At 35.4% G+C, this 18,111-nt stretch overlaps 1 protein-coding gene across 1 annotated transcript in view; it reads right to left on the bottom strand.

Annotated features, from left to right (window-relative positions):
- The window catches only part of NRCAM (neuronal cell adhesion molecule), a 133,291-nt gene that overhangs the window by 44,868 nt on the left and 70,312 nt on the right, over positions 1-18,111 (bottom strand). Inside the window, 9 exon segments of the mRNA XM_042815729.1 lie at positions 540-724; positions 2,689-2,800; positions 5,092-5,148; positions 5,597-5,767; positions 6,145-6,267; positions 7,146-7,342; positions 9,904-10,009; positions 11,988-12,005; positions 14,645-14,833. Of these exon segments, the coding sequence (XP_042671663.1) occupies positions 540-724; positions 2,689-2,800; positions 5,092-5,148; positions 5,597-5,767; positions 6,145-6,267; positions 7,146-7,342; positions 9,904-10,009; positions 11,988-12,005; positions 14,645-14,735 (1,060 nt within the window). The 5' untranslated portion in view covers positions 14,736-14,833.

Raw genomic sequence — 18,111 nt, 5'->3', positions numbered from 1 at the left:
GGACAAAAATATTGTGGTTTTGGAATTAGTAAGACAATAATTCAGACAGAAAACATCAAAGAAACAGAAAATAGAAATGTTCACTGAGGGAGGAAAGGGAGCATGAGATGACCAGAAAAACTGAAGAAAAATTTGGGCTATATGAATGGAAAGCAGAAAAGACAAAATAATAATGAAGCGAAGAAGAAAGAAGAGAGATGTGGAGGAAGATAAAAAGACAACAACAAGGGATAGAAGCAGTTTAATGACAGTTGATCAAAAGATCTAAAATGAACATAGCTAAGGAATTATTTTACCGGTGTTAATACAGCCCCAATTTAGCATGTTGCTTGACAAAGTAATATAATAAAAGTGAAATGGAGGTTAGAGGTGGTGAAGTCTGTTTGATGGCAGAATGCAGTTGGCTTATTGATCACTTCACCCGTTATTTTTTACTGTTATCATCCATGCTTTCAGCAATAATTTACTATCCAATAAGCATATTTCAATCTTGCATTCTTGACGTTGACAGTATTGAATTAAGATTACTTAAGTATTACCTTTTACAGTTACTGAAATGACATGATGAGTAGAACCTAATATGTTTCTTGCTATACATTTGTAGTTCCCAGAGTCAGCTTCAGAAACATCTATAATCTTGAGAGTTTTCTTGAAATTTTCAAAAAATGTTCTGTTGGCTGGCAGTTCACCGCCCTCTTTAATCCAGCGGATTACTGGCGTGGGTCTGGAGAAGCAGAAGTGCAGATCAAATTAAGGGACTGGTAACAAGGAAGATGAGAATTCCACACTTGAAGATATATTTTATGAACAATCTATTTAAAAGACTTTACTCAGATTTGTGGTACATGTCCAGCAAACACGCAAAGTATGCCAGCATTTGTTTCTAGGAAACAACAAGCCTCACTAACACTGTCAATGACCCTCTGTTTGTGGGCTTAATAATTACAGAATACACTTGTCTGCTGATTAATCTTAAAAACCTTGATGGTTAATAAAGGGATACAAATGTACTTCATATCTTGCTGCACCTACACTTTTTATTATGATTACATAAGAGTAACTTTTGATAATGATAAGTTTGCAACTGTCCTTTGAGCAATATTTTAATATCTTAATGCTTCACGAATATCATAAACACAAATTCGTTAGGAAACAAATCTTTCCTATGAGAAAGAAAAAAAAAAAAAAGTCAGTTCTGAGTCAAGTATGGCTACTTATCACTGCACTGTGTCTAAATCTTGGTTGTGCTTCACGTCAGCCACTGAAGTCAAAAGATTTTCAAACTCACGCAGACAAAAATTAAAATGTGTTGCTTACTGAGTAGAATGTCTGTAGAATGTCTGCTCCAAAACATTAGTGAATCAAGAGGCCTGAATCTGGCCTCTTGTGGATAACAGTGTAAACTTTCCTCACTGAATTATTAAGAATAAAGTTATGCAACATAAACATTACAAAGACACAAATCCATATAAAGCATGATATTTTAATTTTTCCCTGTTTTTATACAGCCATTTTACTGGAGTCTGGACCTCTGATTAATTTATTGCCAGGTTGCCAAAAAGTCCACCATAACCATATGGTGGATGAAGATTACAAGATCTGATTCTATTCCCACTCACAGTTGTGGTTATGCTAGTGGGGCTAATGCAAGGACACCTGAAGAGACCAACCCTTGAGGTGCTTAAGGAACCTTTGGATGTTTTGTTGAAGGACATGGTTTGTGAGAGCTGTTGAGGATTAGTGGACTGGGTGATCCTGTGGGTCTTTTCCAACCTTGGAGATTCTACAATTCTATGACCACAGCTGTGACAGAAACAGTGCACCGACCCCTACATCAATCTGTGCCAAACTGTACATGCCCATACCCTCTGGAGTTTATGCAAGTGAATACCTCTAAATGACATTGTGTTATATCATTTGCTGGTTTACCTCACTGCTACGTCAGAGTGATCTGCACTGAATGTTTTTGTGTACTGTAAATATATTTATAGTTTTTGAAATAAATTGGTACTGCAAATTTTCCAGTACTACAGTAACTGAACCATTTTCTTCCTGAGAATGAAATGATTTAAGACCAAACTAGTTCATGAAACTAAATTGTTCTTTGGTAATTTTTCACTTGCACAATAAGCACTGAAGGCAAACATGCATTACACTGAAGAAACGAGTACCAATTAAACTCAATTACAATGAGAAGTTGGATGTAAATCGCTGAAGGTATGTTCTGACAACTCCCACCTAGATGATCTCCTAAGTATTAGCATACGCGAGCAGCCTTTTCAGATTATATCAGTATATTCTTATCTTTTTTTTTTTTTCATTTATGCCATTTGAGAGCCTAGTGGCTATATAGTTAGGAAGAAATCAGACTTGTTTCCTGAAAGAAATTCTTCAGACATGGAGACAAGCATCCAATGTTACCTTATGACTTTTCTTGCTCGCGTCCTAAAAGCAGAGGCCATCTCAAATATTTAATAAAATGAGAAAAACATTTAAGTTCATAGCTGGCTTTAAAATCTGCTGATTTTAGAGAAAATGGAAGACTTCCTTCAAGTCCTCTTTCCATTTTATATTTCTGTTTCTTTAGATCCTTAAAATTATAAGTGTTAACTTTTAAATTATCTCTGGAAAATTCTCCACCAATACTGTACTTCTGTTTAGAAAAACATGGAATAAAAAGTCACTCACAATCCTGCTGCAATGCATTCCAACAAAAGAACATTTCCTCTCAGTTCCACTTTGCTACTTGTGCTGCCTGTTGGTGTAAGAAGGACTGGTGGCCTTTCTGTAACTGGCTTGGCTGGAACAAGAAAAGTTAAAACAATTAATTTCCAGATTTTATTTTAATAATGATCAAATGCACACATCTATTCTCACATTTTGGACATAAATTTTGATACACATAGTCCGTTTAAATAAAAAATATCATGTCACATAAATACACAGTTTAACAAGTTAGGCTTTTGACAGACATACCAGAATCATATTTCAACCTAGTAAATGCTAGAATTTTGAACACACACGTGAAGAGAAGGCTCAATGCAGCCTTTCAGTAGTTGGAGAGAGCTTACATACTGGAGGAAGACTGACTTTTTACATGGGCAGACAGTGATAGGACAACGGGGAATGGCTATAAACTAAAAGAGGAGAGATTTATGTCAGATGTTAGGAAGAAATTCTTTATGCAGAGTGTGGTGAAGCACTGGTAGAGTTTGTTCAGAGAGGCTTTTGATGGACCATCCCTGGAGGTGCTCACGGTCAGGTTGGATTGGGCCCTGGGCAGCCTGGTCTGGCGAGTGGCAGGAGGGCTGAAAGAAGATGGTTTTTAGGGTTCCTTCCAACCCAAGCCATTCTATGATTCTACAAAAAAACCTCATTTGTTTGCTGAAGGCAGCTTTTGATACATAGGGTTTACATAAGCAACTATGTATGGATGTATACTGAGCTTGACCCGCTGCAGTCTGCAAAAGATTGAAAGTTACCAAAAGTTTCTGGGCTTCCATCAAAACACTAATAAAGCAAAGTAACTAAATCCAGAAATATAAACAAAGTTGTCAAGAGGTATGCTTCAGTTTCAAATATGTTTTGTTCAGCATTTTCTATAAAACGTGAGAAATCTCTAGAAATTTAGCTCTGTCTTCTCTTCTTACTATATACTCAATCTAAATTCCAACCATTACCCTCTCTGGTAATAATGGAACACTGATTGTCCACAAGAAGTAACCATAGCAAACAGATAGCTATAAGACCTGTTTCCAACATTATAGTCAGTATTCTGAAATCTACTATGTTGTCTCATATGCCTTCCTGTCAACGTTCTTTTAAAGTTATTTTAAAATAAAGGATCAACTTGCCCTAAAGTGCAGCACCAGTCTGAATTACTGTATTAACCTACGGTTATTTAGTTTTGTTTTTTAATGTGGACAGGGCCAGGATTTATTGACAGACTGACATAAAGAGAGCACTTAATTTTAATATGGTATTTGTCATGAATTCCTTAAAAGTAGTACCTGAGCAACTTAAAGTTGGGAGCAAAGCATAACAAGCACAGTCAGTAGTCACGGGCTCTTAGTAGTCTACCCAGTTTCTTCATTTCCAAAGATCACTGTCTCATTTTGCAAGACCATGAAAATTCAAAGAATTCTCTCGTATTTCTGAGTTGTGAACCAATTAATTGTGCTCTTTACTAACTATCATTCTGCACTCAGCTTCATAGTTATCGTTTGTTCTTGAATGAAAGCTTATTTTTATGCAAAGAATTAAAATATTCTGTGTCCCTGATGCAGTTCAGATTATAGTAAGTTACAATTTAACACATAACACATTATACACATAGACTCACTTGACAGAAAGACAAAGCAGAACAAACGTTATGCATTTATTTCAAACAGCATTAAGTGGGGAATTCCAGATGCTCAAATGCTGTGGCATCAATCTTACCCCACAGTCAGCCTTGCTAAGCACAGATACCTGTTCAGATGGATTTAATTTGCAATACACAAAGCACCATTCAACACAGATTAATGAAAAGTTCAAACACCAAACAAACAAACACATCTTTTCCCTGCTATGTTATTTACACAGATAGTATTAAGGTGTTTAGATTTTAATCAATTTCAGTTCAGTTTGGCATTTATGAAATACATTAAAAATGAATGGTACATTCAAGAAGTTATTAAATATAAAGTGTATCTGTTAGATGCTTAATTGTTGTTATCTATTATGCAGCACGTGATATTGAATAGTCCCAGTGATAATGAACAAACCAAACTAATAGTTGGAGAAAAAAATATTAAAAAGTAACATAATTCAGAAGCAAATAGACAACTTGGAAAATCCGCCCCAGTGTGAAAGGATTCATTTATCTTAGGAGCTGGTATTTTTTATGAGACATATATTACAGTAACATTAAAACATTAACAAGTTGAAAGGACTGTGCAGTCCATTTTGCATGTATTATCACCAGTACTAATAGATACCTTCATTAGAAATTGAAAAGGAAGCAAAAGGTTAAGCAGCTACGAAGGTAAAGTTAGTGAACTAAATACTACTGTGAAACAAGGAGTATCAGTGAGGACCAGTATAACTCACCACCATAAATATCAGTGTCACTCAAATTAGCAGCTATAGTGTCATTCAATGAATCCACTGAAATAAACAGAATATCATGAAGAATGCATACAGGAGGGATAAATCAAAGTATTGGGAATCAAAAGGTGATGTTATGGCCACGGTGAGTTAATCAAATGATTGATTAATTTATTTGGATAGTTACAGCCGTAACAGATTGATATTCTTCACTATGAAACCACTTAAAAAGTTATTCTTACACTATATTTTTTCAATCATTCAAATCCTAGAAAATGTTTCTTCAAAAGACAAAGCTTAATAAAAGGAAAAAAGACAGCTTTTAAAACAGATTATACACCAAGAAAACTGGAGATTACATTTTAAGCTTTAAAAAGTAATGCAATTTCTTATTCAGAATTAAACCAACAAAGTCTCTAGCATAAAACTATTAAAATTTGACAAGTCACCTGATAATTCTGGATAAACACCATGCATGTATGTAAGTATTAGGTGATGCAATACCTACTTGAAAAGACTTTTACAGAAATGGGTTGTTTCTGCTGTATAGTTTGTGTATGATTAAATCTCGCATAGCAGATATAGTCCTCACGGGTGTCCTCTGGTTGTACATTAGAAAAGTAAAGGTCTCCATTGAGACCTTGGGAAACTCTTTCACTTTGAGGCAGCCTTTGGAAAGCTGAGGAAAAACAAGGAAACATTTATTTCAACTATAATTTCTCTCTATTGTTATGATCTGCAGACTCCACGTTTTTTCCATTATTCTTTTGTAGGTTTGTAAATACACAGACCTTCTGAAATTTTCTCTAAAGCTCCCCTGTCTTTCCATTCTTCCCCACTGTGTTAATCCACAGCTTACATTAAGATCTCCAGCTAATTCTGGCTTCATGCTTTCAGGCTGCATGTTTTCTTGTTTATTCACTACAGAACTAGAAAGTCTGTATTTTAACTTAGAGGGAAACTCCATCACCTGTGGCCTTGGTAAACAACAGTCACCTACATAGAAAAATTGTGCCATGTAAACATAAACTAAGTCTATATAAAAAGCAAACTCACCATTATCCATCCAAAATATTATAGGTGGTGGTAAGCCAACAGGAGGTCTGCAGTTTAGTACTAGAGAATCACCTTCCCGAACATGATTTGGTTCTAGTTTTTCTTTTGTCCACAAAGGGGACCCTATAGAAAATAATTTTAACACACACAAACTATGAATTGAGAAAAAAAAATCTAGAATTTAAGGAAGAAATGCACATAGAATTCCATAAAATGACAAGAACTAAAAGCATCAGTAAGTAAATATGTTAAAACTTTGCTAAATATTTAATTTTGATTTTTTAAATGTTTTTATGGGGGGAAAAACAGATTATTTAAAATAATTTTTACAGCAATAATTCACTAAATGTATAATCACTGATTCAAAATAGTTTGGCTAATCACCAATGGATCTACAAAAGTATCCGAAAATTTTAATTGTGATAAACAAAAAGTAATACTCAAAATGAGAAGAAAAAAAAAACCTCCTGAAATAGTATTACACATGCTTTAATAAAACTTGTGAGAATGGAACATTTTAAGCTAAGAAGTGTGAAAAACTGAAAAACTGATCTGAGAAAAGCTGTAGAAGCAGTTTGCAATTACTTTAAATCTTTGAGCTTTATCTGCTCTGAATTAAAGCAATTATAAAAACTATGGAATACACCCATCAGAAAGAAAGCAAATGTTGCCTGTACCAGATAGGAGCATTCAGGATTTAAACTTTCTATTCCAATTTTAAGTTCATAAATACAACTCAATTTTAAACATCTTAGATCATGTAGTTATACTAAGAAAAAAAATCAGGAAAGCATTTTGGTTACTAAATATTTTAAGGGATTTGGGAGAGGCATCTTCAAATCAGAATATTAGCAATTATACAACACCTTTCTAATATTATCACTTTGCTGAGTTAAAAGGTTATCTCTTTAAGACAAAAGAAGAAAATGAAGCAAAATATCCACAAGAAAACAAGCAAATGTAAGACATTCATGTTTTATTCATACTAGATTTTAACTTACTAGATGGCCGTATAACAATATTGTTGGAAATGGCTGCTCCTCTTTCATTCCTTGCTGTACACTGGTACACTCCTTCATACGCTTCTGCCTTCACACCATTCATAATATTTACAACAAGGGTTCCTGAATTTGGCTTCATTGTTACCTGTGCATCTTTATCTATATCAAAATGAGTTCCATTGCGTGTCCAGGAGAAGCTACATAATAAAAGCAAAAAGAAAAGTTGCTTCTTGGGTTACCACTTGTAGATTACAAAGATAAATTAAAAAAAAAAAAAAAAAGTCATTTTCAGTAATAAATGGTATTTATTTTTTAGCAGGAAAGCAAGAATTGTTCCCAAACTGAATCAACCAATAAAGTAAATACAGCTCTTTTTTAATACAAAAGATCTGGCAAAATTCTGAGATAACAGACTTGGCTTGACTTGTTAACAGAAACCATTTCAAAGCCAGCAGTTTTATTTTAAAATTACATTAAAAAATGCAGAAGTTAATCGTATATAAAAAAGAATTGATTTCTTTTCTACTAAAGACGATACAGTAGCATCTGCTAGAACTGATACTGCTAAAGCAGCATTAGCATTTCCATTTTAAAAGCTATTGTTGAAAGGTTTTATAAACATGCCTTTAAAAACTGGCTCTGGGCTGAAATGTGTCATCTCAGGGCCCAGCAGGAAACCGTTTCTCTTAATTGATTTGGTCCTTTTAAAGTTCAGCATGTGAATTAAAGACTGCAGTGAGTTTGGTTCCTTTTCACTATTCTAACACAAAAGTGTCATTTATTAAATGAAATTTTGCAGCCTGGTAGTCCATAATTAATCTGGTTTATATTGGTGTTACTCAAAACAGAAGATGCTTCAAAAGTAGCCACTAAAAATGAAGACTATTAGAACTCATTTAAGAAACTGTAAAAAGCAAAGATTCACAGCATGCAACTTACACTACTGCAAACACTGATTCTTTAATTTTTAATTAAGGTTTTTAATTTTTAATTACAATTTCTTAATGGTCACAAGTATGGTTACACAGAACTAGACCAATGCCTGTGAAGTTTTGAGCACTCAGTTTTGGATACTGCAAATGACAGTTCTCATACTTTTTACATTTGAGTAGTGTTTAGGGGAGGACTTGGGTGCACACTGAATGGAAAGTGAACCTGATTCTCAGGGCTCTGCAGGTAAAGCTGCAGAATGCAGAGTGTCTGTAGTCTCCAGCTACCAACATACTGAGGAGTGTGGGAACTGTAACAGCGTCAAATGAGAGATGGCACACCCCTGAAGTTCAGGTACATAAAAGTAGAATCTTTCCAGCTCAAGCAAAAGGTAGCAGCATATCCACCAATCTTTGTGCCAGCTCTCACTAATAAGAAGTCACTGTGGATTAACAAAACAATTCACTGGCTGAGAAAGCTGATCTTCAGAGCTTTGAAGCAGTTAAAATTACAATATGCATTTGCAGAACCAGATTCAAGACCAATGGATCAGGTTGGTTACCGAACTAATTTATTCGGCTATCTCATGTTTTTTAAATCTGCAGAACTAAGAACAACCTATTTTTCTCCCTTAGAAAAATCTGCACTTAAATCCTGTCCTTTCTTCTGTCAGGAGAACAAGACAGTCACAGATTTGATGGGAAAGGTGAGGCTGTGCAGCAGAGAGCCCTGCAATAGCACTGATATACTCAGTCTCATGGACTGTGCTCTTAGCTTCTTTGGTAGATCCAACCCAAAAATACTCAAAAGAAGCATCTGCAGAAGCGGTACAGATGTCTCAAAACATACAGTAATCATTCCGTCCTCCAGGTCAATGCTCAGAGTCTTGACATGCCAGCTAACCTAAAATACTTGTAAAAACAGCAGCATTGTGGCATTCCACCATTAACAGAACACTACAAAGGGTGAGACTATCACAGAAAACACACTTCTTTGCCATTTTGCCACCCAGTATGACTATGGTCTGAAAGCAACCAGAAAGAATAATGTAGAAAAACCCTGGTTATTCACATGAAGTACATCTAATGAGCTCAGTGTGTGTCTGAGAAATAATTATAGGTTAACCTTGTGAGTAAATTGTAGTGTAATACTACTGAGAACTAAGATGCATACTTCTGTTTAGTGACCCAGAAATCAGAAGCAGTTACTAGTAATGACAGAATAAATCACTGCTCCTGCTGCTTCCAGTGGAGGTATTCAACATATATTAGGAGCAGAAGCTCCTAATTTCAAATACTGATGCTGAGTATTAACATGGAATATGATCAGGAATCTGATCTGAACATAGCATTGCTATTTTTGCTAAGCGCAGAACTCAAGGTTATGAAATACACCTGGTTAATGAAGGCCTTATAATTTAGATAACAGATACTTAGTAATCAAATTATGATAAAATATGTATGTATTTCAAGACAAACTTCATAAAAATGAGTGTTTTAGAAAACATTAAATTTGAATTCACTCTGAATTTATTCATCGTGGATTCTTCTTAGATGCTCTGCCTGAATCAGGATTGGGTTCCATCTTATAGAAGGCATGCCTTTTCCATAGGCATTTACCTTCCTGCTACTTTAACAATCTAGTATTACTTTGTTTTTGTTAGAGCTCTAAGGTGAAAATAAACAAATACACTACAATTACTTGATGACTGCAGAAAAGTTTAAATCTCAAGGATAAGAATAGTCAAATACATGCCACTTTCTGCCAGCTGTATAAATTACAGGGGTGGGGGCACATGCATATTTAAGCAAAATAAGTCACTACTAACCTAGGAGGTGGTTTTCCTTTTGCTTCACACTGTATTACAATATTCTCTCGAGGGTCAACAATGTAATCTTTTGGAGACTGCTGAGTTATCGTTGGAGGTTGAGACACTTCATTGTAGAATATAAGAAACAGAGAGGAATTTAATAATATCTTAAAATAATCAGCAAGACAAACTTGTAAGATTTTGGAGAAAGCAGAACTACAAGTAGCAAAATCATCAACAAAAGCATTGGATTAAAGTATCCTTTGTACTTGGAGCCTGACGCCTTCTCCTCCTATAGACTAGTGTTGCTGTTAACTTCCAGTTGAGCTGTATCACTTTACTGGGGAGGAGAATCTCAGACAAGAAGCTTTATGGATATCATTTCTACTCATCAGATTTCAACAGATCTTCATGAAGTTAATGGACACTTGAATTCTAAGTCCAAGACATCCCAAATGAACAGTTGTGAGATATAAATCCACATAAAACGTTTTTAACGCACAGGAGGAGAAAAAATCTCTATATTGCTTTTGCTTGTTAAAATATTTGATATATTTGTATATTCCCTATGGTTGTAACCTTTTCATAGCTTTATTGTGCTCAACATATTGAATTAATCTACGAAGCATGCTTTGAGGAACTACTTTTCAGGAGTAAAAAATGTTAGAAATAAAACAGTGCATAAAGGATGTCAAAAATAGAACCTAAGAGTTTCCAAATAGAGAAAACATGAAGAAAAAGTCTAGTACCAATACTTCTAAGATAAAAATAATACAAATACAGTCAATCTCATGAATTGAGAAGCAAATATTTAATATTTATGATTTATGGATAATTTCAAAATTAGTGACATAAAGCGGAATCTATTTGTTTGACAAAGTGGATGATGCCTACCTATTTAAAGTAGTTTATAATCTATTAATTATGTGTATTTTTCATAGATAAATGCTGTTTGTGACATTAAGATAGTGAGAAATGTGACTTCCTCAGCATTACCAATCTGTTTACAGAGTGGTGTCAACTAAAGGAAACAGTTTAATAACATCCTTGCTAACATCCTGTGTAAATTTTATCAAATTGTCCAGCAATACATTCTGCTAGTGCTCTGGGGTCATTTCTAGTCAAAGTATTTCAATCATTAGAGTTATCTCTGTCCTCATACCTCACTCTAGCTAGATAAAGTTATAAATCTGGGACTTTTATTTTAAGCCTTCCCTACAATTATATATGGAGAAAGAATTCTGAAGAAAGAGATAGTGGTCTGTAAAGGACTGCCATAAGAAACAGCCAGAAAAAAAATTCAGATCATGGCATGCATCATAATGAGATGTAACAGGTAAGCAGGGAAGAACAGGCCATGCACAGCTAGGTTTTGCTCTTCTTCCTCACTGCAGAGGAGAAATGTGATTAAATAATGATGGCAATGATGTTAATTGATGATGAGTTTTTGTGTACTTAGAGAGGCAGTGAAGGTAGCCCTTTTCCCTCTCAAAGTCTGTTCATGAGTCAGTACCAATCAGTTGCTTCTGTGGGAAAAGCAAGAATACTCTGAAAAGGGACGTGACATGAGCAATGAACCACATATGGTACATTCCACCTGATGCACATAAAAGACCTGAAGGCTGCCTGCCATGAACTGAACTTAAAACTCATTAAATTGACCAGGACACCAGAGCTGCATTAGAACATCCCACAGAGGATTTGGCTTACCAGCAAAACTTTACATTCTGTTTTTTAAGGACATAATATCTCCAACTCGGACATTTAAAATACATATACTATATTCCAAAGACTTTATTCTTTTATCAACTATATTTACTCCTGAAAGTAGTATTAAAACATTGCTCATGCTGATATTTATAATTTTAATGTTCAGATAGCATACAATCAAAAATCATACAATCCATTTGTTCAAAATACAAGAAGGATTTATATAAAGTAGCAGTTATTGAACACTGCATGCACAAAGCATCTAGCTACAGCAAACAAAGTAGGAGCAAAATGTCAGAATCACACATTTTGGAACTGCATAGTCAGTTTGCAACACGGTCAGTATTAATTTTCACCACCACACAGTCTAGTTTTTGTGGACAGGAACTTACATTCTTCTAGAAGTTTTGCTTTTATTCCCCCATCAGAATCAGCAGATGAATGGACAAATGGAGATTAAAGAGAAACATTTGTTAGTAAAAAGAAAATCAGAATTTTTGAGAGGGAAGACAAGCATCTCTGACAAGTAAATTGGTTACGATTAAAAAGAAAACTTTTAGTATTGTAACAATGGTGATGATGTAACCTGGTCCTCAACTTCCAGTGGCAATTTTCAGCATCAGAAAGTTCATGAGGAACTTTTCTGAAGTGCTGACTTTTTAAGGGCAACCACAACATTGAGATTTTGGCCTTATAAGGACACAAAACGTTGCTACTGAGGAGACAGCAAATTAGAATTAATGGAGTGCATTATCCTCATGCTGCAGTCAAAATCAATCTACCCATATGACCATACAGAAGAACAAAGAGAAAGCTTCAGGCTAAAATTACTCTTACAAAGGGGAAAGCATTTAATTTTGCTCAACAGACATGCTATCCCTTTTAGTTTGAAAAATAACTAAGGGGAATAAATTGTCTTGGTTGCCACATCTTTATTGCTTATTTCAAATATTTTGCATATGTATCTCCTCATCAATAATGTTTTAGAGCAAATAAACTGCTTTCAAGCAGCTACAGTATCAGTCATCCATTATCTACTTTGAGAGAGTGAAGAGAATAGGAACCTAACATGAATGAAACCTAATCAGCTAATCAAGTATGATCTTACCACTGGGTCTCTGCAGTGGATGTGTGGGGAAGACCCACAGAAAGAAGAACATGGTCCTTTTAGTGCTCTCCCAGATACCATTCTAACCATTATATATAAAATAATAATGTAATTATAAACATATTTTTCATTAACCTAATTTTTGGCAAAATTTCAAGTCTTTGACTTTATCAGATCTAAATACAGTACTAAACACAGAATTAAATGTTACACAGTATGGAACATGTTAATTGAGAGTTAATGTAATACATCTAAAACAGCTATTCATTTTTGCCTGTTGATGCATTTCTGGTTAATTTAACTTGAAGTGCTGCTCACTACAGAAAATATTAGAATATTGCACAATTTACATTAGTTTCTAAACTACAAGATGTTAAAACAATATGTCTAGACTGCAAAAACATTTGTGGAGAAAAATTACATCTAGAAAACAAAGTCTTTCGTTCATCACACTGCTAAGGCTTTCTATAAACCTCAATTTAATGCACTAAAGGCATTCACAGCACTACAAGTCTTGTCATTTAGATATATTGATCATGTTACAGAAATAAAGGTCATTGATTCGAGAGGCTTGAAAATATGTTTGGAGGTGGAAAATCACACCAAAGCAGTTGCACTTCATGTCAATGATTATTAAAGAAAAACATGCATTTGTGGAAGGTAGGCAAGTGTCAAAACCACGGGTGTAAAGAAAGCCATGAGGATTAGAATCATAGGTGAATTTACTGATGTATTAATTCATCAATTTAATGCCAACCCTGATGTTCTCTTATCTGGTAATTAGTTTAACAAATGAATAGTCAATGTGAGGTGCAACATGGTTCACTGAATTCTGAAAATGTGATCATGCTTATAATAAGAAGAAAATAACAACCTGGAGCATGAATAAATTCATAGAATTAATTATTACATCTTTAAGACAGTAGCTACTATTGCTTCTTTTTCAGCATGGAGCATTATTTCTAAGGCTCCCTACTAACACAGTCCAGAATAAGACATAAGAATTTCAGATCTTAGGATTTCCTCCCTTCTAGATGTTTCCTAACTGATTATCCCCTCCTTCTCATTTCATATGCTTTTATTATCAGGTTGGGTACTTAAATTTTTTCAGATACTGCTTAGAAAATCTAAGAGACTAACTTACTCTTCTGGATCAAAAAGAAAGATGCTTCCACAGTGTGAGTATTTGAAGATTTTACTGGATATCAAATCAGCTCCAGGGTTTTTAACAAATTCATACAGAATCACAGAATGGCTGAGGTTGGAAAGTCCTTCTGGGTCAATCTGGCCCATCCTGCTCAGCAGCGACACCCAGAGCAGGGTGCCCAGGCCCAAATCCAGGTGGCTGCAGAAGTTCTCCAAGGAGGACACTCCACAGCCACTGGTCAGCCTGTGCCAGTGCTCTGTCACTGCACAGCACAGCAGTGCTGCCTGGTGTTCAGAAGGAACCTCCTGCATTCCTGTCTGTGCCCATTGCCTCCTATCCTGGCACTGAGCACCGCTGACAAGAGCCCGGCTCCATCTTTGCACCCCCATTTCAGGCGAATTGAAATTGCCAATATGATCATAATTTCACAGATAAATAGCATTTAACTAGCTTTCTCTGCCCTTCTTCATTGTGATCACTTTAATAAATAATGATATATGTATCATATATGTAATGCTGTCTATCGTTATGAATTATTTGGTATGCCTATTTAATAAAGATGAATCAAATTTTGGTGTATTTGTGTAACCTTTCTCAAGTGAATAATGTAAGACATTCTATATAGACAGTTTTTGAAAATTTTCAGTAAATTCATGTAAATTCATCATCACAGTGTCCTGACTGAACTGAGCAAACACACTCCATGTTTAGTTCCATGTTGGAGCTGTCTTCATCCTTCTGTACAGAACTTTTTTGTCTGATTTTCTGCACTTATTTAGAAAGTTAATACTTACAATCAAGAGGTACATCCAATGCAGAAATCATTTGGCACAGAAAGAAAATCAAGGAAGCTTTGCTTGCAGATATGCTCTTCTTTTTCATCATGATTTTAGGCTCTATTGAGTAAATCACACTTGTTGAATGAAGTCCAACTTCATTAGATTAGGTAGCTTGGAATAGTTATGTAAATATAGACAAGAAACCTGGTAGATAAAGAGACAATATCAACGTGTAGATACAGTGGAATGATCTCATGTTAAATATCAGCAATATACTTATAATATGCAGGAATGATTACACCACGTACTCTACTGAAGTCAAAATCCAGAAGTTCTTAGGACACCTACATCATAATATTTGCAGCAACTTCTAAATAGTGAATATCTACAAATCTGTTGAATGGAAATGCAGATGAGGTTTCTAAGAAGGATAAATCATCAGTCCTAAGTAAAAAACAGCACATATTATAGAGAATAGTAATCTGATGTAGTTTTAGCAGATTAGAACTCTGAATGCCCACCTAGTCCCTTTCAAAGTCACTAGCCCACCTAGTCCCTTAGAGCAGCATGTGAGACAGCAAATTGCTTCTTTATGTTCAAAGCCATCTAAACTGCTGCACATCATATTGAAACAACTATGTACTCATCATGGTAGATATGGTAATTACAAAACTCATCAGAAGAGAGAACACCTGAGTTCTAACACTTGCATACATATACAAAATAGACAAGGTGGCCAGCCCAACTCCAAAATACCTAATAGGTGATTACTGTACACTGCAGAGAACCATGACAAATGGATACAGACTCTCCTAGAAAAATTAAACAGAACCCTCTCACATTTTAAATAAGCACTTCAAAATGCTGAATGTTTGGACTAGGGAAGGGGAGAGATGTTTCTTCCATTCCACTGGTAACACGTGAGCAAGCTGGTTGGCTTCCTATGGTCCCTGCGCTGACTTCACTCGACTGACTACAGCTGTGTGCTCTTCTTCACAGGGAATAGGTTTCCACAAACTGCTTTCCTGATCTTTACTGAATCTCCTCATTTCATCAATGCAAGTTCAACTCTTAAGTCTGTACGTTTTCACAAAACATTCTCTGTGTACAAGGTATCTGACCTCAAGGATTTAGAGAACACTCTTTGAACTATTTTGCAAGTGAACTGAGATTTTTACTTCCCCAAGCAAAATTTCATTCTCTTTAGGAAACTCTGAGAATCTAATTATCCACTTTACAGTCTTGTTCTTTCATTGTGCAAAGGGAGCATTGCAGTAATTTGAGATATTTCAGAATTAAATTGCATTCCCTTTGAACAAGTACAAATGAATACACAAGCAGTGTATTGGGTATGTGCAATTAAATTAAATTAAATGATTGTGGAAATAATACCCTTGAGAAAATGCCCCCCATAATCTACTGCTGCTATTGCATTGTTCCTGTAAGGTATCTATTGAGTTTGCTGCTGCAATGTTTGGATGTGATATGGGAATTCAACAGGTAGCAGGAGTTACGAAGCTGAGCTTGAACACTGGCTTGTCACTGCAGAGAGAAAACATGCCCAGATGATTTGTGATAGGACATATTCAACTGAAAATGATTTTAGATTTGTCAGCACAATTGCATGCTCTTGTTGAATGCATTCATAATTAAATCTGACATAATTTAGTATAAATGCAACAGCTGCTGACTGGAACTAAACCCTGTTTTGACATAATATTATCCACCAAAATAGGCCAGGCCTCTAAATGCAGATCAACGTAAATGCTTCAATTTCAAAACCTGAAATATTTATATAGCAGATTGCCTTCTCCTCCAGCTGATTTATCTAACAACTCTCATAAAACTCAGACATGTTGTCCTACCCTTTTATAGGAAAACACAGATTTTGACTGATTCGCACAAAAAGAGATTCCCTATGCTTACACACTTCTTCTGTACATAATAAAATACTAATTGCTATATCTTCTATTCCTCATGCTGAGATGCTGATAGCATGGACTAAAGGTTGAAGCTATCATGTAGGAATCAGGAGCCAATGTTAATATGAAAATATAAAGTATATTAATATTTCATAATTAACTGTAACACTGGATCTCAGTGGGACAGTTTCTTATGTATTCAGAAGGAGGATCAAGCGTAAGACATGTAATTTTTCCCTGCTTTTTGTTTTTTGTTTTTTATTTCAAAAATGATATGGTCACTTCTCATGAATAAGCTGCAAACAGGCAATGACTGAAGGAGTGAAAGTGCCCTTGAACCTGAGGTAGAACATTCGGCAGCATCACAAAACACATTTTGGTGCCAGTGATCTTTTTGCTGTGACTCGTAGATCTGGACACATGGCCTGTTAGCTTCCTTCTTAGATGGATTATTTGCATCTCACAGTACTTAGAAACAAAAATCTGGCTCACTCAGTCATCTCAATCTGCCTTAATGACTGTCTTGTCTTCAGGGTTATTGCTGTTCTGCCAACCTTCAGACCACCTGCTAATCTCAACGTGTAGAATTACAACTGATAGAGTCAGCAGACAGAATGTTAAATCTCACTGGCCTTTGCATTGCTCCTCATGAGAACCCTATGAGAAAACCTCATAGTCATTGATGCTTTTTTAGTGACAGTTACAAATTAAGACCTTCTAACTAGTTTGCTGATCATTCAAGTCTGGTCCATTTCATTATATAGTTAAATTTCTGTATTTACTAATCAGTTTCACATGGCAACAACTAAAATGCTTTTCACTGTCTATTTCATCAACAGCATAATCTTATCAAACTTATAATTTTATCAAATAATAGAAGATTAAAATCAGGTTTTCATAAACTATTTGTTTTACAAGCCCTACTTTCCATAAAACTATGTTGAGTAGAATTAATTTTACTTGTGGCCTTTAATTCCCTATCAGCTGAATCCTCAATCAGCTTTTTCCATATGCTCACCATGATTTATATCAGGCTATATTTATCCTGCTCAATCTGCTCGTCTACTCTGAATCTGGGCAGAACACCAGCTTTCTTCCAGTCTCAAGGAACGTATTAAAAATGAAAACCTGTGAACGAGAAATTTCCCCCACTGTCTCTTCCAGAACTCAAAGCCAGACTCATCATACTGAGATTCATTAGTTAAAAAACATAGAATCATAGAATCATAGAATCACCAAGGTTGGAAAAGACCTAAAAGATCACCCAGTCCAACCGTTCACCTATTCCCAATAGCTCCTACTAAACCATGTCCCTCAACACAACATCCAGTCTTTCCTTGAACACCCCCAGGGTCGGTGACTCCACCACCTCCCTGGGCAGTCCATTCCAGTGCCTGACCACCCTTTCTGAAAAGTAATACTTTCTCATGTCCAGCCTGAATCTCCCCTGCCGTAGCTTGAAGCCATGTACCTCCAGTAAGTGTTGTTTAATATCCATTAATGGCTACTAGTGATTAAAAATGCTCTCTATCCTAATGCGAAATATACTGTTTCATCAAA

Source organism: Centrocercus urophasianus, unplaced genomic scaffold (assembly GCF_019232065.1).
Source record: "Centrocercus urophasianus isolate 14NV4802_14NV808 unplaced genomic scaffold, USGS_Curo_1.0 seq_15, whole genome shotgun sequence".
NCBI classification, from domain to species: Eukaryota; Metazoa; Chordata; class Aves; order Galliformes; family Phasianidae; genus Centrocercus; species Centrocercus urophasianus.
The sequence above is the reverse complement of the archived record's forward strand: the minus strand, read 5'-3'. Positions and strand labels throughout refer to the sequence as shown.